The sequence below is a fragment of the Lycorma delicatula genome, chromosome 12 (genome assembly GCF_047948215.1).
Source record: "Lycorma delicatula isolate Av1 chromosome 12, ASM4794821v1, whole genome shotgun sequence".
Lineage (NCBI taxonomy): Eukaryota > Metazoa > Arthropoda > Insecta > Hemiptera > Fulgoridae > Lycorma > Lycorma delicatula.
Genome location: NC_134466.1, coordinates 1 through 25,678, shown reverse-complemented (window position 1 = coordinate 25,678; position 25,678 = coordinate 1). Strand labels below are relative to the sequence as shown.

The 25,678-nt window shown below is 29.1% G+C and overlaps 1 protein-coding gene across 4 annotated transcripts in view; it reads left to right on the top strand.

Moving 5' to 3' along the window:
• LOC142333003 (uncharacterized) overlaps nt 1-24,273 on the top strand; it is a 35,576-nt gene extending 11,303 nt beyond the window's left edge. The window contains exons 1-3 of one of the 4 annotated variants that reach the window (XR_012758488.1): nt 12,622-12,910; nt 18,745-18,926; nt 21,896-24,273. Coding sequence is in view for 2 of the 4 variants with exons in the window: in XM_075379766.1 (XP_075235881.1) it covers nt 20,123-20,251; nt 21,896-22,123 (357 nt within the window). In the remaining 2 variants the exon portion in view is untranslated. Of the gene's footprint in view, nt 1-12,621; nt 12,911-18,744; nt 18,927-20,107; nt 20,252-21,895 lie in introns of those variants that run through there. The other 3 variants (XR_012758489.1, XM_075379766.1, XM_075379767.1) reach the window with 3 other exon arrangements.
• Nucleotides 24,274-25,678: the final 1,405 nt, after the last annotated feature.

Below are 25,678 nucleotides of genomic sequence, written 5' to 3'. Positions count from 1 at the left end.
TTGCAAAATGCTATTGTAAATGAATTTATCAAACTATTGTAATGTAATGTGTGGTGCAAGTAGGGAAAGCCTTTCCCTTTTTTTTCAGTAAATATCTGTATTTTCATTAGATCTGTTTGTTTATAAGGTCTTCTAATCTTTTACAAATGAAGTGGTAACATCAGGGTGACGATAGCTAAGGATGAAAGCTATTACTAAAGGATTTTTTTACACAAAATGTTATTGTTCCAGGCCTTATCGTACATTGTTTCAAAAACCTTTCTTTTTTTACACCTAAGTTCTTTAACTGTCAGCTGGGTGTGCAAGAAGTACCTACAATATTAATTTAAATTTAATTTTTAGAGTGGAATTTCTACTTTACAATTGAAAATGATTTAGTCTACACGAAAGAGTAGTCAACTTTAAATTTGAATGTTATGTTAATATATATGGTTAGTGTCAATATTGTGTTGTGTATATGTGTAAGAGAGAGATAATTGAAGAAAACTGGGGGTGGGCAAGAAGTTAAATTTTTTTTTTCTAATAAATTATAATTGTTGATTTGGTACTCCCACCTATGGCCAAGCTTTCGTTTTGCAGGTAAAATATTTTCATATGCAACAACAGTTATAACCTCTTCCTGGGTGGCCTGCAGGTTTTTAAACTGTACATTTGGATCTTCAAGGCCATTCTTTTATAAACAAAAAAAAAATAACAATCAACTTATTGCAACAATAAAAACTTATTGTAACTAACAATCAACTATTTATAGGCATTCACACCCACTGATTACTTGAATCAAACTGGCAAGTTACAAATTAAACATTTTTAAGTATTTAAAATGGATTACTTGTAAAATACGTACTATTTTTATTGGTAATTCCAACATAAATATTCCTTTATAGTTTGATAATGATTTTGTTCTTTATTAAATATTTTATAAATTAAAAAATTAGTTTTTATGAATCAAAAAAAAAACATCAACGAAAAAGAGGTTGTTAGACTAACAAAAATGTATCGCTGCCTCTCTTCTTTAGAAGTATTGTCAGGTCAAATTAAGGTGATGAATTTTTTAGTAGTGTCTTTGTAAATAAAAAAATGGAAATAAATAATTTTTGTATTATATTCTACAATTTAATTAAAAAGTTGTAATGGATGAACTTGACATTTTTTAATAAATTATTTTTCTAGGTTAGAAGCACAATATCATTTTATGAACTACAAATATGGCTCGGTAATTGAAAAAAGCAAAACTTAGAAATTAATTTAATATATCACCGCATCGATGGCACAGGCGTACTTGTCTGTTATATCGAAGATTCGAGGTTCGATTCTGGACTTCCTGACTGATGACTTGCGACTAGATTTTAAATCATCTAAAATAATTGTTTTTACACATTAACCGTATTTTGCTTACCCCACGAGTACAGTACGTTTAGATTGTGCGATAACTTTATTTCCTTGGTTAATTATGGATTGGCCGATTAACCTAAATTTTATAACCGTGTAATTTGTTTCATTTCTGTTTGTTTATTTTTGGGATACTACTTCGCCGGTATTATAAATAGAAAACAATATTAGAAATGCTTGGATATGATATTAGAAAATGATATGATATTAAAAAAAATATGATATTAAAAAATGATATGATATAAATGGATATGATATTTTGTAAAAATAGAGCAGTGCAAATTGTATTCTAAAATCCATTACATAAGTATGGATACACCAGGAAAACAAAAAGAACACTTATTTTAAATTATATTAAAATAATATAAAAAACATCTTAACTCAACCAAATATGAAGGTCACCTATCTAAAACAATGTGTAAGAAATAATAATTGTTGATAATAAATCAAGAGTGACCGCAGACGCAAGGATCAAAATTGAACACAATTTTATAACTTAGATCATATCGTATTTAGTAATTAATCAGCAAAGAAAAGCGAGGGAAAAAACAGGAACATCTGTTTAATGTAGGTAATAAAAAGCAGACTACTGTATTTCACAACACAAGCGAGGCCCGTCTACAATACAAATACGCGGGCGAACACAAACACGCTAACATACATTTAGTATGAATTTAATTCAAAAATTATATTTAGAGGACACAAAGTAATTTATAGTTATAATTTTTCGCGTCTCATTTCATTTTTATAATCGATTTTGTCACCTCGGTAACGCGGTAGAGACTGACTGATACTGAAAGTCACGGATTTGATTCTCGATTTGGACACCGGATCACAGTTTGTTTAGCCAGGTTTCACATTTAAAAAATAAGAGTAAACTGAGAGTCTCGGGTTCAGTTCTCGGTTTAGAATTAGTATTTTCTCAATAATTCCATACGTATAATGCTTATGAGAAAACGTAAAGTTGCATTTTTTTCAAAATATTTTTAAATTGTTTATTTATTTTTTTAATTTACTAAAAATCACATCCTATAAAATTTCACACTTTTCACTTTCTATCGCGTGTGTTTTTTTTATTTCGATTCTTTTAAATTTATAAGTTAATGTTATTACTACTTTAGCTCGCATCAACTAATCACTTCGCCGGTCGCCGAGGTAGAGTAGTAATGTTTACTCTCTTATCCGAAAGGTCCGGGTTCGTATCCCGGTCAGTCCTGAAATTTTAATTCACTTCAAAATTTCAGTTCCATACTTCCATACGCAACCTCCAACCTAATATTGTGAATATTTAACAATAATAAATTATCGAATTTAAATAGCATTATCGTTTCTGCGAGCAGAACAAGTCGGGTTTGTACTCGTCGAGCTGAAGACGAAATTAATTAAAAATTTCGTTAATTAATTTCCGGTTCTTATATCGTTACAACTTTTTAACCGTTCTTTTTTCAAAAATAAATTTTGGAATTATTTTTAAAGAAGTTTAAATTTTTTGTATTAAATTTATATTTAATTTTTACGGTTTGATTACAGTTAGTACATATGTGTAATACTTGTCTGAGTTTTGTGCATTAAAAAAATAATCATTAATATAAGATTCGATTATAAAAATGTTATTAATTGCACGCGTAATCGTTATAAAAAAATTAATTAATAAATTTAGACGTTACATCAAAAATATTGATGTAATGAAAGTCTTCGATTCTCGATTTTAAAAATACTTATTTAGGTATCACCTATTAAAAAAAGAATGACAAGTTGAAAGTCGCGATTTCGATTCTCGGTTTCAGCACAAAATTACGTACTTAATGTTAATAAATATTAAAAAACGTTAACAATATACTTGAACACTCGGAACACAGTTTTATATTATTTAACAGTTTCGTTCAAAAGTACTGTGCATAAAATTAAAAAAAAAAAAAAAAAAGAAGTAAAATAAAAAGGCCGGAGGGTGTGAGAAAGTAATGAACCGAACGGCTTTATTTTATTCAGTATTGTAAATTCGTTAGTTATGAATTTTGTTAAAATGCGCTTTACGCACATGTGCGTGTACGGGACGGCAGCTGCAGTTTAACCTTGGACACAGCTGTTGTTTGATAGAGAAGGTTAATAACCTCTCATAGCAACAGCATTGTAGACAGCGCGTAGCCGAGTTATCTCGCACTAAATTAAACTAATATTTTTAACCGGTTCTTTTTTTTATTAATTTATTTTATTACTTTACAGGATGAGATGAAATGATAATTTTGTCGCGTGTGAAAATGCCATGCCTGACCGGGATTCGTACCCGGGACCTCAGGATAAAAGGCCAAGACATTACCGTTCACGCCACGGATGCCGCAAACGTTACTTACTACTCGAGCATTTTTTTACATTATTTTTTTTTCACGTTTGAATTTTGATAAAAATGTAAGATAATGCCAAGCGTAAACGGAAATCGAACCCAGAATTATTTACTGTACAAAAGGAAGGAATTCAGACGAAATGTCACCCTAAATGTTTTAACAATGAGTAAGAGTTATATAAAAATAATGTGTGTGTGCGCGCGCGCGCCCTCCATTATTCTTTAATTACGCAACAGCCTGAAAACTTAACAAAATATTTTTTGTACCACGCGGATCCATTCTTTTGATTTCATCGACCCAAAAATGTAAGGGAGTTTTTTTTACAGAAAATGTACTGCATTAGAAACTGTCAGGTCAATCGAGGCGGTTATCAGTCAACAGATAATACGTTTTACAATGGCAACAGGACGCAATTTTCTGGTTATTTTTTTAGTACTACCATTCTGGTTGACAAAAAAATGTACATTTCATTTTACTTTATCAGATTAAATGTATCACGTAACCGACTTATATCCGAAAGGTTCTGGATACGAATCCCGTTAATTTTTTACGTACGAAAATATTTATCTACCTCACTGTCATATTAAAAAAAAAAACAAGAATTTTAAGTTTGTTCATTGAGCCTGTAGGGGTTAAACGAAGAAATAAGCATCGATTTATATAATATAAAAATAGAAATTTGTTAAACAGCGCGATGTACGGAATCCAGTCGGTTTTCCCTTTCTTATTGGACGTGAATACATTCGCATAAGAAACTTTATAGAGTTGCATTCTTTCTTTACTGTCTATCAGAACTCGACATACTAATTTTTATATAAAAATAACAAAATGGCCGACAGGGGGAGAAAGAAGGCAAAATCGTCATTTTTTCAAAGGATTTTTTTTGTTTACGAAAATGTATAGCCAGCCCACCATCTTAGAAACACTATACATACATATATATATATATATATATATATATATATCAACTTTTGAGCTGACGATGGTTTTAGGGTCTGGAAAATGTGAAATGCGAAAATATGTCGAAATTTTCCGGAATTCTAATCATATATCTATTACAATAAGTAGCTTCCTTATAAAATCTACTTAAAACATTAGATTGTCCAAAAATATAATGAAATAAATTATTTTGTAATTTGAAGGGTTTTACCCGTTTACAACCCCTTAAAATTGGATAATTCATTCGGTTAAAAATCATTTCGAATGGACTTGCATGCAAGTGGAGATTCATTTTCATTTTCACTGCAAGTTGAATAACACCGTGGCCAAATATGAAGCGCAAGTGATCTCATACGTTACCGTACGTAATGCGTAGTGTTTCATCTCCTGATCTGGAGAATCACGCCAAAGTATACATTGTAAATTGGAATGGCTAGATTTAACTAATATTGGCAATAAGTTTTAGCTATGTCAGAAATAACGATGTAATTACTGACTTTGAATCTAAGCAATATGGAAATTAAATTTTATTGAACTACAGGTCCTATAGTATTGTTGACGGACGTGGTTTTCGCTGAACCGTCATACAACTCTAATGTTAGTAGTTAAACTTTACGGTTTAAATAATGGATGGTGAAGTAAATAACGTACATTCGATTTGTTTATTATTATTAACAAATCATTGGAGTTGAGTAGTGATAAATGATATAAATCTAAATATTTTTGTTTGAAAGCGGAATATTTAAGGTTGGAAAAGTTGTTTAGCGTTCTTTCCAAAGATAATCTATTTTTAGTATAGACAAAGGAATCGCCTAGTTGAATGTTAATACTCTTGACATGACAAATTTGCCCTGATTATTTCAAACAGTATCGGTTTGAAAATGTTTTTAACATGGTGAGGTTTCATTTCCTGAAGTGAATCATCACTATTAATTTCTTCAAGTTCCCAGAAGTTCTTGAGTATAGATCATCAACATAAAATTTTTATGAGTGTTATGTACAAGAAAATATGTAACATTATTGTTGTCCTCACCGTTATTAGGAAGACGACCGCTAATTATATATCCTAATTTAGTTGACTGTATAATAGGATATCTGAAATTACACGTGAATTTCCCAGGAAGAATAAGACTCGAGTAGAATTCAACTAAAATTAGTACATCAATGTTATTCGGTATCTTGAAATTGGGATCAGACAGAAATATATTATGAGGTAATTTGAAGTGAGAAATGTCAAATACAGATGAAGGGAGGCTGTAATATCTGGTAAAACAACGCATTTTACTTGAACAAAATGTTTCTATTATTTGAGTTTAACACTGGATTTGGATTGAACTAATAAATTATTTATGCCTGAAACGAGTAGATTATTTTTATTAAGTTTAAGATCTAATTTGCGGGCAAAACTAAATGAAAAAAATTTGCTTGCGGACCAGAATCTAACAGTAATCTACTTGAAAACGTATTACCACGTATATCAGTAGTACTACATACAGCTGATGACAGAATTACGTTTTCATTTGACTGATTTTTAAACAAACAATAAGTTATAGTTTCAAGTTTATTGCCGTCAACCTTAGAATGTTAATTTTATCCATAAGAAGAAGCGTATTGTGTTTCTTATCACAAATCTTACAGACTCTTTGAACAACATTGATTAATACAATGACCTTTACATAAACAATTAAACAGCAATTATTTGCCAAAAACTTTTTACAATTATCTATGGACAAATTTAAAAATTCTTTACTTCGATATAAGTAACGATTTGATTAACAAAATGAACATCGATACAAATTGAATTTTGTATTGTTCAACATTTGGTTAAAGATCTGGTTGTATTTTATGACGTATTCACTTGCGTGTTTGAAATGGATAAATTAATATTTTCTAAAAGTTTTCATCTAGACTAAAGAAATTCAATGAAGTCTAAAGGTGGGGAAACCTCTCATTTGACAACCTTTGTTTCCATAATCTTGAGGTGTTAGATCCAATTTAGATGTTAAAAACTGAACTACGATAAATTCATATTTATTAATAGGAAGTTTCATCGCTTTAAGTGAGTTCCCGTTTGAGGATATTTCATTAATAAAATTGGAGAAAGTATCTATAGATACTTTTTTTACAGAACCTGATTTTAAAATGCGTTCAGCATTATGAAAAGCAATTACATATTTATTGTCAAACCGCACCTTTAATAATTCTAGAGCGACAAGATAATTTTCATTTGTTATTGGAAGATCTTGAAGTTTTAAAGAATGTAAATAGTGTCATATTCATAATATATTTGACTTGATGATGATAGCCGAGAGTAAAATGGATTGAGAAGAAACAATGAACGGCACGGATGAAGTCCTACGCAAGAACTACCGCGTAAAAATAAACAAGAACAAAATGAAAGTAATGAAATGTAGTAGAAATAATGAAGATGGAAATCTAAACTGAATGTGAAAATAGGAAGAGAAAAGATTATGGAGGTAGAAGAATTTTACTATTTGGGAAGTAGAATTACTAAATATGGACGAATCAGGTGCGATATAAAATGCCGAATAGCACAAGCGAAACGAGCCTTCGGTCAGACCAATTCATAATCTTAAAAAATTTACCTTGGGCCTAAGCAAATTTTTTTCAAAAACAAGCAATATTGATGTAATTTAAGTAGTTTGATGTACTTAAAATTGCATTTTAAACAACTTAAGTTCAGTTTTAATGCGTGTATAAAATATATACGTGTGGTCTGTGGAGAAAAATTGGTAAACGGTCCACAAATATAGCAGGGTACTTGTAAATTTAAGAACATACGTATACTGGTTTCTACAATACAATTATGTTTAATATTCTTCCCTAATGTAAAAATACAGAAACCGACACGACTAATTAATGATACGACGAATGACAAAGGCCAACTATCCTAAAGTTTTAAGTTTTTTTATTCTATTACTTTCACCGTTTATAGTCTAAAGTTCACTGCTTCTCAAGAAAAACAAATTATTAAATAACAAGCAATATTATAGGCCTATCAATGTACCATGACGTATCAACAAAACGTAACGTACAGTATTTTACTTCAAACTATTATTTTTACCGTTTATGATCGGTAGTCGACTGATTCTCTGAAAAATACAAATTGTAAGTTACCCTAAAGCGCTTTAAAAGTTACTTTATTAGTTATTGTTTCTACTATAATTGGCAGTAGATTGCTGCTATACAAAATACAAATTATTAAGAAATGCTATAGGCCTAACTATTCTAAAGTATAAGTGTTACTTTAGTCTATTATTTCTGGTATTTACAATGTGAAGTTCAGTGCTTCTTTATGCACTTATGGATTTTAAAAAAACACTGCATACACATAAATTTTTCCTCACAAGATAAGTTGCGGTGTCTTCTTAGCAGCAGTATTTCTATCAAATATTTTAGCAAAATGTGCATAACACATTACACGCTTTCCTCTTTTATTAATTTGTACAAGTTGATGGTCAGCTGGAATTATATTTGGTGGTTCCTGTGTATTATTTTGAGGTTTTAGATTGAAAATTAGAAGAGTTGCTAACATCTCTTCTCTCAGGAAGTTCAAACTGTTCAAAAACATCACATTCACTTTCTAAATCACAAGACTCGCTTTCAGCATCGTTAATATCAAATATCGGGTCATCAGAGTCTGAGATATCGGCAAATTTACTCGAGTCACTATCGCTATTATTATTTAAGAAGTCCATAATGTCTTGAGAATTCATTATAAATTTTACTAGCAAGCTAAACACATGGACCCAAAAAGTCAGCTGATTTTGTGTAGCTGACAGGGCTACCGATGTGTTAAATCTTACAACCCAAAGGCATAAAACTTTTACCCTAGCCCAGACCTACATATTAACCCACACAAATCATTGCTAGCGTGCAGAATATTGATACACAACCTTCTCAACTTGGACAACACATGTGAGACGATATGATACACACAGCCTGGGGTGAAACTGTGACCGGGTATATCATTGATACACATGGTCTGGTGAAAAAAAAAAAAAAATGGGAAATCTATCGTGGGCTACTGCAATAACACTGCCATATATGCCTGGCGCTGAAAGTGTTAAATATAATTTCATCCTGATTTTATAAAATTTGGCCAAATATTTAAAAGCTTGAGACGGTTCAGTTCATTTGTATTTAAAGGAAATACGTGTCTTTTTTGTTTCATGTAATTATTATTAATAAAGTTAATATAGATTCATTCCAGCATAATAGAATTTACAGTTATTACTCAAAAGTGATACCGGCAAGAATTTGTTAGGCGTTCTAATCTTTGTGCTCGTAATCAAAAATTAGATTATGCTGACAAAAAAAAATCGTAATTAAATAAAAACATATTTATATACATCAATAATAAGCACTGTAACCGATTCATCGGTTACAGTCACTTTAAGACGAAGTTACAAAGAGAAGAACAGCGATAAAAATATTATTAGAAATCCAATTATAAAACAGATGAAACTGAATTAAACAGCATACATCAATTTTACAAACCGTAGAAATAACAATCGCAAATAAATATTATTTACTAAATTACTTCAAAAACGTTTTCTCCCCGTTCGTGCCTTCAAAAAACTCTTTTAATTTACTTAAGAATCTTTTGATTTTTTTTATTAAATTTAGCAATTAAATAACCTGGGACTTATATATTATTTATACTAATAATTTATTTATTATCAAAAAATAACTCTCTTGCTAGGAAGATTTTTGTGCTGTAAGTGCATTACAGTATTTATATTTCTTAAATATGCTTCTTTTGTATGTATAAATAGAAAACATAGATTTTTTTTCTAATTAAAATCACTGTTATTTAACTTGAGATTTAAAAAAAAATCAGATTTACTATGAAAAAATAATAATAATATTTACAGTAAATAATAAATGTAAATTTTCATATTCCACGCACAAGCCTCAAGTTTATGTGGTGATTCAAGGAAAAAAAAATAACACACAACTGCACTGTAGCTGGAACAGTTGAAAACTGATAAAAACAGACGATTAGTAATAGCAGTGTTAAACGCGACGCTAAAATAAATGCAGTTCGAGTCGATTAGGTTCGATTTTAAGTCGCTCTCCCGGTATTGCAATAATGAAAAAATAATCGGCATTAACTGGAATCTAACATTTTTAATCTAATAAGTAATTGGAGTAATACAAACAAAGTCTAAAACAACTGCAAATTATTGTTTCATTAATATTAATATTAAAAAAAATAAATAAAACTCGCCGTAATCAGTAATAAAGAATATTTCAATAAAAAGATGAAATTTGGATGACGTTACATGTTAGGTTAAGCAACAATGTTAACTGGAGGCAATAATTGCAGTACGTATTCAGTCGCCTATCTACCGATAATTCCCGCCAATAACTAACTACAAGACAAAACATCTCGGTGAATTTCTTTAGTTACACTCAATGCTTCTCATCTTCCCCCACTGCGGAATGACGTCATCGATAGACTATTTTAAACAAGAAAATTATTCCATCTAAAATTTGGTTCGCAAACTGTTTCATTCACCATCAAATTTTTTTTAATATTAGACCATCGGTTACACGTCCTCTAATATTAAATTGTTTTTAAAATTTACTATCGATCTCGCCCGACTTATAATTAGATAAAATATTAAAGAGAATAAATTTTCCCTTAATCTATAAATGGACATATACTACAACCGCCAACCATATACGAAGGGGTTATAACGAGATTTTTACTTATTATCTAATTACATATAATAATTATTTTATATACGTAATCAAGCTCAAGATATAGTACATGTAAATACGGACCCGCACGCGCGTGCACATACAATTTTGTTATTAAGTGTTACTATATTTTTTAAATATCAAATCAGGAATTAAAAAAAAAATATAGTATTAATCTTTTTTAGATGTAACATGACCTCCATGCTATTAAAGAGGTAGCTATTTTACCTGCTAGACTAAAAGTTCCAGATTCGATACCCGGTTAAAATCTAAGAAATATATAATAGTGCAGTCTCTAATGACTTTCAGTCATCTTCTCAAAAAAAAAAATAAAAAATAACAGAACTGCATCTTTTATGATGTAGATTATAGAAACCACGAACGTTACATAAGGAGGTAATGAATGATTAGTATTATTTCTAAATTTCAAAGTTATCGAATCTAGCCGACCTCCATATTTCACGGTTCAGCCCGTCTACAATATCCAAATCAAATGGGTGTGTAAGCGCGTACATACACCCGTAGATCTATTTATTAATTCGCTTTATTATACATGTAAAGCCTAATTTTATTTTATTTAGATATTTAAAAATATATTTCGTCGTTTTTAATTAATACTTGACTCTCAATGAATAAAACAATTTAATCCAAAAATGTTGACTTTATTTAATTGTGTTATAAGATAAACTCAATCCTGCTATTGCGTAAGAGATTTATAAAAGCACTAGACTCTGTGTTGACCTTGAACGTTCGCAGTCGGTGGAGTGAGGAATGTTTACTAAACAACGACCGCCGGCTAGACAGCGCAGCAAAAAACTGTTCTTTATCTTCACTCACGCATTATTAAAACAAATATCAAATATTATTTATCTATTTTAAATAATTTATTAATTTTAATTAGCAGACCCGGCAATACTTCACTACGCTAGATTTCAGTATATATATATATATATATATATACTGATTATATACTGAAATATATAATATAATCAGTGTATATATATATATATATATATATATATAAATGAACACAATTGAAAGTTAGAGAAGCATTAACAAAATGATCATTACGGAACTTCACAAAATTTAACCTTTCCTTTTTACCCTTTCTTCCTTTAACTTTTCCCTTCCCCCTTCCCAATTTTGATTTTACCTTTTTCCCTTTTCCTTTTCACCGTTTTTCTTTCCTCCCCTCCCTTTTTTCTTCCTTTTTTATCTCCTTCCCACTTCCTTTTTCCCCTTTCCCGTTTTCTCCTTCTTCACTTTTTCGATTTTTTACTTTTCCGATTTTTCCCTGTATCGTATCATCTTTATCTTTTCACCTTGTACTGTTAACTCCGAATCTAAATTGTTCTTTAACATCGTAAACCGCTAGTTCTATGTAAAAATTAAAAAGTAACGGGGATATGGAACACCCTTGTCGGACTCCCTTTCTTATTACGGCTTCTTTCTTATGCTCTTCAATTATTACTGTTGCTGTTTGGTTCCTGTACATGTTAGCAATTGTTCTTCTATCTCTGTATTTGAACCCTAATTTTTTTAAAATGCTGAACATTTTATTCTAGTCTACGTTATCGAATGCCTTTTCTAGGTCTATAAAGGCCAAGTATGTTGATTTGTTTTTTTAAATCTTTCTTCTACTATTAATCTGAGCCCTAAAATTGCTTCCCTTGTCCCTATACTTTTCTTGAAACCAAATTGGTCTTCTCCTAACACTTCTTTCCACTCTCCTCTCAATTCTTCTGTGTAGAATTCTAGTTAAGATTTTTTTTAAATTAAAAGCGAACCAAATCGAACTGTCAGTTACAAATCCTTTTGTTTTTTTTGTGAAAAAATTATTAATTATACATTTAAAAAAATACATTTTTAAATATATTAAATTGATAATAGTTTAAAAGTATTTTAATATAAAAACTATTAACTCGAACGTTAAAACTAATTAATGCAGATTAATAAGGAAATAATAGTAAAAAAAAATCTTACAGTATAAAATAAAAATGTGGCTTCTGAACTACGATATAGTGGGGAAAAAATTAAAATTTTGGTAACTTTGTAGTAGTGGTGATTGTATAGAGAATGGAAAAATATAACGTAACTGCTGAAGTGTTCCCCTCGTACATTTGCTGGTTCGTCAAAACAACTTGACAACAGTGTCAAAATTGAATGTGTTTTGGCAACAGTGTCAAAATACGTGTTACATTGATGAAAAATTATATCACTTTATAATATTATTAGCTGCTTCCAATGTGTAAAGCGATGTAGTGAAAATAAACAAAACTGACTGTAATATTTTCTTTCGGACAACTTATTAATCTAATATAAGTATTATTAACGTTGTCAAATCTAACAGTAAATAATATTTTTACCGTTATCTAATATTAAGTAAATAATATTTCTTTCTTTGCGATCTGTAGTGGCGTTTTTAAAACAGTATCAAATTTCGTTTATATGATTATTAGTAATTAGCGTATTCAGTATATATTATAAAAGAATTTCGGCGTGTAAACTAGGTAAGTTCTTTCAGTAATAATATTTTATATTAAGAAGTAGTACACAATTAAATAATGTGATTTGCATTTATGCTAATATTAATTACACGGTTAGGAATAGGTTAGCAATAATTAACGGATTTAATGAATTAAACGTTTTATCATTTGCACTCTTTATAGGCTTTAAAATATTATTATTGTTAGTTTAGCCGATTATATTTTAATTAAATAAAATAAAATTTATATAGATTACTTTATAAAAATATACAATAAAGCAAAATAATTTTCTTTCAAGTACCGAAACACTAGAGAGGGATTGGTGGGTGATTCATTTGTAGATTTGAATTTCTGAATATTTTATAGTAATATTCTTTACAGTATTAAGTTAATATTTTATAGGAGGTGAGCTTGAAAAGACGTTCTTAGGTAAGAATAAGTTTTCAAATATGTCTTCTATCCATAACCTGAGTATAAATTCCCTCGTTTGCAAATATTATTATGTATAATAATGTTTAATCTGTTTTTTCATTGCATGTCAGTTATTTATTTATTTATTTTTAATTTAAACTGAACATTTTCATTTTTCCATATATATATATATATGCAGCGATTTTTTCATGTCATCCTCTTCATATTCATCTAAATGCAGTTTATTTTAAATTTATCACATGACAGAATATATTCTACAAATATTCACTTAACTTCTCTTACAATCCTCATTCAAGTAAGAATAGTATGTATTTCCATTTCCTCATAAAACTTCAGGTAAAGCTATTTGCTTTTTAGCATCTTAATTTGGATTTTTTGGATAATGATGTTTTATTGTAACTGTTTCTTTAAAATGATAAGCCGCTTCCTTTTTTTTTTTTGGCTTTTATTCCTTCTTTTTTAAAAATGTTTACATAGTCTTATAAAATTATCATACTTTTTGTATGAATGGTTTTTTGACATTGTGTCAAGAAATCACTAGAACAATTTTCGTTTTAACTAATAACTTTCAAAATGCTATTGTAAGTGGTAATTTTAATTGCAAGTCGGCAAAAGTCACTAGACAACAGAGCCATAATTTAGTACTACAATATATAAAATGCATAACCAAAAAAATTTTCCCGAGTTAATATTTCTAAAATTTGTAGAGAATCTTTTAATTAAATTTACAATTTTTAGTGTCTTACAGTATAATCTGTGTATTCACTGAAGGATAACTTGCTATCAAAACATACAGCTAAGTTTTTAATAGAAGATAGCTTTTGTATTATTCAGTTACACAGTTATATCAACATTTGCAAACCTTCCAAATTGAGTATGAAATCAATTTTTTTAAGTTGGAAGAAATTATATATAAGTTCATTTTTATACAAAGTTCAAGTCAACTGGAAGTAATTGAATATCAGTTAGATTTATAATTTTTTTTTTTTTTTTGGTCTTCAGTTATTTGACTGGTTTGATGTAGCTCTCCAAGATTCCCTATCTAGTGCTAGTCGTTTCATTTCAGTATACCCTCTACATACTCCAAACGTGGCCTGCCTACACAATTTTTCCCTTCTACCTGTCCTTCCAATATTAAAGCGACTATTCCAGGATGCCTTAGTATGTGGCCTATAAGTCTGTCTCTTCTTTTAACTATATTTTTCCAAATGCTTCTTTCTTCATCTATTTTCCGCAATACCTCTTCATTTGTCACTTTATCCACCCATCTGATTTTTAACATTCTCCTATAGCACCGCATTTCAAAAGCTTCTAATCTTTTCTTCTCAGATACTCCGATCGTCCAAGTTTCACTTCCATATAAAGCGACACTCCAAACATACACTTTCAAAATTCTTTTCATGACATTTAAATTAATTTTTGATGTAAACAAATTATATTTCTTACTGAAGGCTCGTTTAGCTTGTGCTATTCGGCATTTTATATCGCTCCTGCTTCGTCCATCTTTAGTAATTTTACTTCCCAAATAACAAAATTCTTCTACCTCCGTAATCTTTTCTCCTCCTATTTTCACATTCAGCGGTCCATCTTTGTTATTTCTACTACATTTCCTTACTTTTGTTTTGTTCTTGTTTATTTTCATGCAATAGTTCTTGCGTAGGACTTCATCTATGCCGTTCATTGTTTCTTCTAAATCCTTTTTACTCTCGGCTAGAATTACTATATCATCAGCAAATCGTAGCATCTTTATCTTTTCACCTTGTACTGTTACTCCGAATCTAAATTGTTCTTTAACATCATTAACTGCTAGTTCCATGTAAAGATTAAAAAGTAACGGAGATAGGGAACATCCTTAGATTTATAATAGGCTTAAACAATTTCATATCTGCAAAAAAAAAAAAAAAAATATGAGTAGTGTGTAATGAAACTGATGTCATTTATAAATACTATGAAAATTGGAGAACCTAAATGTATGCCTTGTCTTAGGAAAAGAAGAGCATTTCAAGAATGATTGAAGAGCTTAGTTAAAAACTGTATAAAAAAAGGCAGAGCATTTCTTCACTAAAAGAGGATGAATATATTCTGGGCCTGTCAAAGAATTATTAGATCCAATGGCCCCTTTCAACATCATTCTCAGTTAATGTTTAACCGCAGCAGTTATTACAGTTAAATGTAATTTTAGTTGAGGAAAAATCATTGTTAGTATTCACTCCCAAATTTTTTAGCAAAAACGTTGTGCAATACCAGTGCCCTTATTAGCATACTCATTTCAAAAAGCATACAAGGTAGATAAGATCTATTGTTGTCATTATTATTAGCAAATTTAAAAAAATCTTTGGAATCATCAGATAAAGATTCCTAAACTTTAAAAATATAAATTTTCTATGTTTGAAGGTAGATTAAGCAATAGTTTCTTAATAATTATAATTAAGATTTAGCCCAAAACTAGTATTATTTAAGCATACAGTGTTTCTTACGAGACAACCTATCTTTAGTTTCAATGATTATTTTTTTGGGGGAAAACACATCATTGTAATCATTGAAACAATTTGAATTAGTTGACGATATTTTGAAAATAAAGTATTTAATATTAAGCTTTTAATTGAGTTTGGAAAGGTTTGAAAAGATCATTCAAAAAGTACAGCCGCAACTAGTAGTTGAGCATGTATCCTGTTTGTTGCTATTATGACCAGCGACATGCAGGCATGGTTAATATTCTTTTTCACACAGTTTTATCAGATACTTTATACTTTGTTAATATTATGAAATACAATTTTTGCATTATTATTATTATACTGTTGGTGTTGTTATTTTCATTTATTTTTACAACTGTTCACAATATTTCTATCAAAGACTTATCTGTATAAAAAGAACAACAGATTACATAAAGGTATTAAAAAATCATATCAGTTAACATTATACAATTTATTTTAACTATGAAACTTAAAAAGTGTAAAAGCAGTTGCAAGCAACCACTTTTTCTGGAAACCACTACTGGATTTCAGCTTTCCTCCAGTTGTTGGTAGTAACTTTATTTACCGCAAACGGGTGATAAGTTGCGTTTCCATTCTTATTACACTTCCTTCTTGTAAATAATTTTAAAATTCATTTGTAAACCACCGATTTTTAAAACTGTCCCTATTCATTTCTGAATGATAATCTGAAGAACAGGCTTTCAATTTACTGCTGTAAATCTTTTTATGTTGTTTAATGAATTCTGTTTTAGCTGAACCTGCATGACATACTATTAAACGACTGCCTTTCTGATGAGCATTTTAGTTTTTAATATGTCATTTTTCTTTGAATCTTGCCATATGTATTTATGATAACGATTTTCATTAACCCATGTCTTATCTATGTAAAATATATGTTGATCATCACATGGCACTTTTAATTTGTGAAATATATTTAAAATTCAATTCTTTTTAATGCAATATCTGGTTTTTCCATCAAGAAATGTTGACCATCTTCAGTTTTTTTTTTTTATAACAAAAACCAATTTTTTTCACAATACGACGTACGGTCGTAGACGATAGATTTACATCCAGTTTTCCCGTACTTCCTCTTTGAACTTCTTAATGGTAGGGATTTCATTCTGAACGGTAGGGGTAGTACCGATATAAGATTGTGCACAATGCACGACTGTTGAAATATTCCAGTAACAGATTTCCATTCCGTGTCCTATTTTTCCCTGGCATTTCAAACTGAATGCAACTGTCATTACTATAGCACTCCTACGTATCCTTTGTAGTGACCTTCATCTAATGTTCATGTTTCGGTGATGGGTTCATGAACTTTATCAAAGTAAATTGCACTACGGAATTCAAAGTCGTATAGCTTTTGAAAAAATGTTTATTTATTGCAGATTACATTTCTCAAACCACTCTTAATTGTACAGCCTTGTTGACCGGTAAACAAAGGTGTTTCCATCTCATTCATATTACACTTAAGATAGTTACAGAGAAATTACAAAAAAATCTTTAACTTATAACTCGATTAAAAATTGCAAATGAACTTACTATTCTAAACTGTCTTTGACATAGGGCGATACTGTTAAATAAACTTGATAAGAAACCAGCACGAACTGAACATATCAAAATAAAATATTCGTATGATTTATTAGATATCATAGCTAAGGGCTTAATGAACCCATCAGACTGAAGACTGGCATTGCAATTGATTTTTACTAATATACAATGACATAATATCAATATTGAGACTGAACTGCCTACTGAGAATGCTTCTTCAGCCCTTCACATATTTCCAATTTCTGCAATTTTAAATCTATTATTATGATCCTCACTATAAAACAGGAATGTTTATTAATTCAACTCAACAAATAAAAATTCTACAAAATTAATGCCTGTTATTAATGGAAATTTATTTTTTTTACACCTAATGTTAACCGAAATGTGATGTTTTTACCTGAAAACAACCTGTATGCTTAAATAGTAGTAGTTTTGGGCTAAATCTTAATTACAATTATTGAGAAACAATCGTTTTAATCTGATTTTAAAAGTAGAAGCTTTTTATGTATCGGTTTGGATTTTATAGCAATTTAAAGTTCATGTTTTCAAAAAAAAAAGTGCAAGAAATTCACTTTTCATGCCCCTAATTTTCAAACAAATGACTGTAACTAAAATCGGCTGAATCCAGTTAGTGCAAAAATAATTGGAGTTTCTGTTACCTTCATTTTTATTGTGTGATATTTTTTTTTAACTAAGATGCAATAGTTTAAACACAAGCGCCATCTTTCATAGTGACCACTGTAATACATAGCTGCAACTCTTCAGCAAAGATTTCTATATCATGATCAATATAAAATTCCGGTGAGGAACGATATGTTTCATACGCTATAAAATTCCATTTCCATATTCAACGCACAAGCTTGAATCTTATGTGACAACATAAAAAATAAATAGATATTTAGGGTCAAACTATCATTCATTAAATGTTGAATCTTACAAAATTTATATTTTTATATTCTGGTATGTATTCATTAGATATAAGATTAGAATTTAAAATCTTAGGTAACATTATCTCTAAAGGTAAATTATATTTGTCACAGAAATTTCACCGTAAAAACAATATTAACACTAATGTTTGTAAGATTAAAAAACCGAATCGGTAGAATTACTGCAACAGTTGAAAAAATTATTTGATTGTAAAAGATTACAATATGTAGAAACAATCTGTAAGGTGAGTGCATTTTTAACGTTTGAATTTGGATGATTAAATTTGGTCTAACAAACATTTTCTAGGTTTTGTCATACAAAGCCTGGCCTATTAAAGTCACCAAATAATAATAATAATAATTTGACTGTGGTTACATAGTTAATGTGCATGTGTGTGTGTGTGTGGGTGTGGGTGTGTGTGTGGGTGGGGAGTGAATTAGAGGTATAGATTATTTTTATTTTATAAATTAGGAGAATTAAGGAGAGGCTGCGAGTTCGGTGGAGTTCTGCAAACCAGTCCAGCAAAGAGAGTCACAGGTGTGTCTGCGAAGATGAGAGTGCAAGACATCAGTCCAGCAAGGAGAGTCTTGAATCCAGTTCGATAAGACTAAAATGATGCCACGAGTAATTCCAGTAAACAAGAAATATTATCGGTGAGTTACAGTAAAGCTATAAGTGTATAAGTGGAAGAAATATTGCGATAAACTTTAGGATAGATAGCAAGGGTATTTGCACGTGAAATTTATAAGATTGTTTCTTAATATAAGACAAAAAGGGTTAAGACTAGCAGTTTTTTTTTTTAATGGGTTGAATTCTACTTTTGTTTTTTCTACCTGGAATAAATTCCGAATGATTTTTTGAACTCGTCTTGTGTATATATAATCTGTATTTACTATTGACGCTTATAACTATTTGATGTGTAATATTTTGATTGTTATTCTTTGTTGATTACATTATGTATTTTGATTTGTTGTTATTGACATGTTCTATTATCGTTTACTACTATTATCCTGATTATTATTGTGGTTGTAATTACTATATTAATATTTGTGTTCATTAATTGTTTTATTATTGTCACCTTTTATTATTAATTTGTCTGGTTATAATTATGAACATTTTAAACCAGTAAGTTGTAATTATATAAACATTCTAAATTGTCAACCTCTCAATATTCTGATCGAGCCACGAAACATGTGACATATACTAAGCGTAAAAATGTACAACAATATAAATATTATTTACATCATCTTCATATTCTTGTATCTTCTTCACATTTCTAAATCTAGAATTTTGAATCTTAATGATGAGTACGGGCAATCATTTGTTATAGTATTATTACGTTTAATTATTTTTATTCTTTTTCTAAGATAATAAATTAAAATTTTAATTGATCTCAGTCTTTAAAAATATTTTTTTTGTTTATAAGAATTGATGAATTTTAGTAATTTGCTCTCTGAATTGAAGAGGATTGTACTTGCCACCGCTTTTCTTTTGTAAAACAGAGCATTGAACATAGTGGTATTTAAAAGTTGGCAGAACTGCTTTTATATCAACCATTATTGTCTTTTCTTTCGAGTGGTTGTGTGCTCAGCATTTGATCCATCCTATCAACTCTGTCCATAAATATATAATCATTGACAATGTTTGGAAGCATTACCTTCTTTCCTTTCCTTACTACTTCTATGCATTCTAATTTGTGTTTAGTTGTCTAACACAAGACATCTCATTTATCTTGCCGCTTCACCAACATCATTTATGTCACACTGATTCAATTTAATTATTTAATTTTAAAGTAGATTTATATTGTTTTTGAAGCTTATTGAACTTTGTAATTGCGATAAAAGCATTTATGTTTTGCTTTTTGTTACAACAAGTAGATTTACTACAACTGGAAGAGGAATTGCTTGATATTAGTAATGGTGACATCGAAAAAGATCCTTTAACAATTGAAGAGACCAATTTAGTTGAAAATGAAGTGGTAAGGGTATTAGATTTTTCATAAAGTGAAAACACCAATTATCCAAATGAATCTTTGCTAGGCCAAATATGGATAATTGAAAAGGATAATTTAAAAAAGGCTTATCATATATACTGTACATATCATTCTAATGTTAAATGGGTAAGACACTAAGTAAAAAAATTAAAGATAAAAAGTAAATGTATTTCAGTAAAATTAAGCAGAAATTTGGAACGTATGTACAATAAAAGAAAAAGGAGATTATATAACTATAGGTTATATAACTATAAAGTTATGGTACAAAAAATACATTATGTAGAAATTTGCTTATATAATTAGTTTTACAGAGGTCGGTGTAAAAAGCTACCACATTTATTATTCAATAGCTATCAGTTCCATCATATTTCTGTTTGCAGTCATGTATGCCATTCTCGGAGGGAACCTTTTTAAAATTATTTTGAAAGGGTTGGAACTCACCCTTCCCACCATACCTATTCCAATTCAAAAATCTTAAATGGAAATAGTAGCATTTAATTACATTAATCGACAAACTGAAAAAAATAATGAATTGTGGTGAAAAGAAAATTAAAATCCACCCTCCTCTTCACTCAGTAGGTGTGAAAACCATTTAGGTTGTACTTTATTAAAATCCAGTCCAACAAACTAACTATAAACTTATTGATATTACTTCTTAAACCATTTGAAATAATCATAATCTGTAGATTAAAACTTTGAAAATTATTTTTCAAATTACCAACACAAAATTTTGCTCTTAAGTTTTCTCAAAATTTTTAGGAGTTGAAAACTTATTTTTTTAAAATGAGACAATGTAGGTTGTGATACCTCATTGGAAGCCCCTTTGCATGACAAGTAATTTTGAACAAATAAAATAAAAATTGGTTCACTGGTATTTATGTTATGATTAAAAATGTGGTTTTTTTATGTTATGTTGAGATACAGTGTTACTGACCCAAAGCATTAGGTCTGAAGTCATCCATTCTTGTTAAAAATATGGGTTTTAGGTTTCTTCTTTATTGATAAAACGTACCGGTAAACACAGCATCAAAACAAAAGTTAAACATACAAAAACCAATAATAAGGTACCTTATCTTTGCTAGTAACATGCTAAACAATCTATTACCAGATAAACTTAATAAATAATTAAAAACTAATTCATAAATGAATAATAGTTAATAAAAAAATAATGTTTTAATTATTGTTTACTTAATTGTATATTTATATATATATATATATCAGCCTACAGCAATTTTTTGTTTTGAATTGTACAAATCTCAAACTTTTCTTTGTTACAACTTGTAATAAAATCCCAAACAAAAAATTCCAAAAAACTGATATGTGGGAGATCTAGTTGGCTATGCAATTGGACCTCTCATCTGATCCAACATCCAGGGAAGCGTTGTTCAGAAACATGGTAACATCTCAATAAAAGTGTGGTGAAACACTATCTTGTTGGAAACTGTATCCTGCAGGAATCTGAGGAACAACAAAGTTTTCAAGCAGTTGAGGTACGTTTGCCTTCAAACAATGGGCTCCATGAAAAAACAGACTGATGGTGCCATTTTTATTCCGTCATAATCGGACATTGATTTTTGATTTGTCTCTTTCATTTGCGATTGTAATTATTAGTTATTTTTTATTTTACAGGTTACTATCGATAAAGGAAACATCAAGGGAAGTACCAACATATCCAATGAATGTGAGTGTGCATATGGTAATGTAACGACAGAAGAAAATTTAGTGGAGAATTTAAGTAGTGAAAACATGTTATTTTTCCAGAATGGAAAGAAATTGGTTTGTGAATATTGCGATGAAAGATTTAGATGTAAATGTTATTTAAAGAGACACATACACTTTCATTGTAAAAAAAAATAATAGTAATTTTTGTCAAAAGTCTCTTATTCATGATAACAATTTAAAAACCCACCTTATGCATAATGAAGAGAAAAATTATATTTGTAACTTTTGTCAGAAATCTTTTAATCGGAGTTCTGCTTTAAAATTACATTTAATTATTCATACCAAGGAAAACAATTATATTTGTCATGTTTGTCAGAAAACTTATAGTCAAAGATATTCTTTAAAAGAACATTTAAATACTCATACCAGGGAAGAAAGTTATATTTGCAACTTTTTTCAAAAGTCATTTAATCATAAAAACAGTTTAAGGACACGTATTAGTAGAACTAATGCAAAAGAGAAAAATTGTTTGTAACTTCTTCCAAAAAGTTTTTAATTGTCTTTCTTATTTAAAGGTACATATTAATTTGCACACCAAGGAGAAAAATTGTTTGTAATGTTTGTCAAACATCTTTAATGAGAGTTATACTTTAAAAAGAAATCTCAATAATATCCATATTAGAGAACCATTATGACCATTAAAAATCTTATGTTAAGAAATTTGATTAAGGAGAAAAAACGAAAAGCATTCTTTCAAGAGTACATAATTTATAAAACAAGTACGACAAAATTTATTTAATATTTATAATTTAACATTATATTTTTCTTATTTTTTACCACCCAGGACATCCTGATTAAAGGCCTAGACACTAGAACTCTCACCACAGAGGCCAGCCTTTGCTATAAACTACTTACAGAGAGAAAAAAAGTAGATTTATATATTACTCTAGTTTATAATATGCAGATGATGACGTTTATGAACATTTTAAGCTCAGAACCATGCCAATCAGATAATTTGTGATACTGACAAATTCATAAAGGTGGTAGACACACAATGTGTGTGTCTAGACCACTTTTATGAATTTTTTAGTATTAAAAACAATACTAAAATTACATTTTAATATCAAATATTAAAAGCAAATAAGAAGTATATTTCTGATACCTATGCCTTTTATCAATGTTGACCTTAAAATCTGTATTAGTTTTTAATTTTTTACCAATATACTTGTAAAAAAATGACTGCTTCTTTCGTATATCAACTTCTTTAAAAATTTATTTTATTGTTATATCCTGGTTGTGAATAATTTTCCTTTTTTTCTTTCACATTAACAAACACGATTAAAAATGTTTGATAACCTTGAAAATAAACAAAAATAACATTTTCAAATGTCTCAAATCACAATAGCTATATAACATTCTCAAACGTATTCTGTTTACAGTAGAAAAGATTTTAGAATGGATAGGAGCTGCAAACCTAAACAATAGAGAGCAGAGACTTGATGCCAGGTCACTCACTGTGCTCTGAAATTCTATCTGCATCTCTACTACTTTTAAGTTATAACTTTGCAAATATGAATTGATACTTGAAAATTTATCAAAATATTTTTGAGAGTATGTACTGTCAGAAGACATTTTTAAAAATGTTTTTGAAGTGTAAAAGATTTCAGAATGATGTAATTTGATTTTATAATCTGTGTGAAAACTTTAATGTTCAGTTAAATATTAGTATTATCAATTAATTTACGGGTGTACTTTCTATGTTATTTTTTTTTAAATTTAATAAACTGTGTTCCACAGAAAACAAGTTGATTTTTATTTAAAACGTACACTATTCTTTTTGTAAAAACTAATTGTGATTTTATTTTAGTGTGATCAGATGAAAATTTATTGCTTATTTTGTACTAGTTATGATGAATAAAACCAAATTAGAGCTCCCCACTTTGTCCAACCTACATGGTGGGAGTGGTAGATATGTGTCTACATTCAGATTTTAAGTTTGAATCGTGGTTTTGAATCTTTTAACACATTAAATAAATAAAATATTATTTATCACTATTTTTTTGTGTTTTAAAAAGTTTTTTTAACAATGTGTTTTAAAAATGATGTGAAATCTTATCCTTTTCATTTAAAATTTTTAGTGTGTCAACCGTGGGGATTTGAGTGTGGCGGCCTCATATAAAAAAATAGATAGTTTTAAGGTTGTATCATTTTTCTATGTTTAATGGTCAAATTAAAGTATGTGTTTATACAGTGCCTATACTTCTTATTCTTTTATATGTCATTATTGTAATCTTGCTTTATTTTCTTGTTTACGGAAAGTGTTAAAGATAATTTGTATCAGCATTTTTTTTTTTATGTTTTGACTCATTTTCTTTCTTTTCTCCCGTACATTTCTTTCCACAACCATTTATTTTTCTATTTCTTAACTCATAGTTTAAAATTAATTTTCTAAGGACATCCTGATTTCTCCTACATGCAAGAAAAACCAGGAAATACAAATTTAGTTAGGAAATTTTTGAAAAAAATTTTAAAAATTGCATTTTTATTACCAAATTAAATAGTTATTAAATCAGTATTTTTTAAGTAATGACAAATTATATTTGATATACTTTCCCTTTATATATTTGATATACATGTCCTGTTCTCATTTACATTACTTAATTATTCTTTTATAATAAAGTGAGGAATATTCCAAATTGCAGTTAATTTTTTCACTGGTGAAATTTTAAAAATAGTTTGCCATTGAAAAATTAAAAGTTGTTAACTGTTCTTGGAATTTATTTCAAACTACCGTGATTTTTTTGTTGTATTCTAGATAATAATTACTTTTAAATGGTGTATAAAAAGACTTTAATGACAAGCGGTTAAATATAAACTTACACAGAATTCAGTCAGTCGAGAAGAGGTTCCTACCTCTTCTTATGCTATCATCATACTTTTTGTTATTTGTGTAAAATAATTTTGCACCGAGGAATATGGATCTAAAGGAAATGATTTCACATAGTTTACTTTGTGAAGTTTGCCGCTTTTCTTGACTAAGATAGCAACCATTGAAAAATCTTTTTTTCTGCCAGCAGTACCTCAACTCAGAAGATTAGAATAGAACTGTGATCTACAGTTTTGAGAACAGTGGTTGTGATATATATGTGTATTCTTTGCCCTCTAGTCAGAGTAATAGCATTTCAGCAGCAAATTATACATTTGAATCCTGCAAAATGATGATACAATTACTTCTTTTTGTTGTAATGATTGTTTCTAAGGAGGAGATTATGTGAGTTCTCAATGTACAAAATACCTTGTACTTAAGTTCATTTGATATGGTGCAACTTTTAAAATTACTTTTCCTGATAGTTTTAAAGCATCAAAATTACAGCTTGGAGCTACTAAATGCTCTGATATCATCAATCGTGGCCTTCTGCACTGTACTTTGATGGCATTCTGCAAATAACACTGGACTAAATATTTTACAAGTAAAGTTTAGTAATTTTTTTTTCTGTTCAAATAGGTGTTCTGTTCTAGTTTTCTTATCTGTATTACTTTTAGTTTTCCTTTAAGTTTTGATCATACATATTTTCTTTATTAAATTGAAATCTATGTATCTTAGCATTTTTATCCAAACCAAGTTATTAAATTTCTTTTTACTTGGCAAAATAATTTAGGCTAGTTTTTGTGAAAAAGTTCAGCAATTCTATGTGTATGCCTATTATTTTTAAAAATTGCTTTAGTTAGCTTTTATTTCTTATCTGTTAC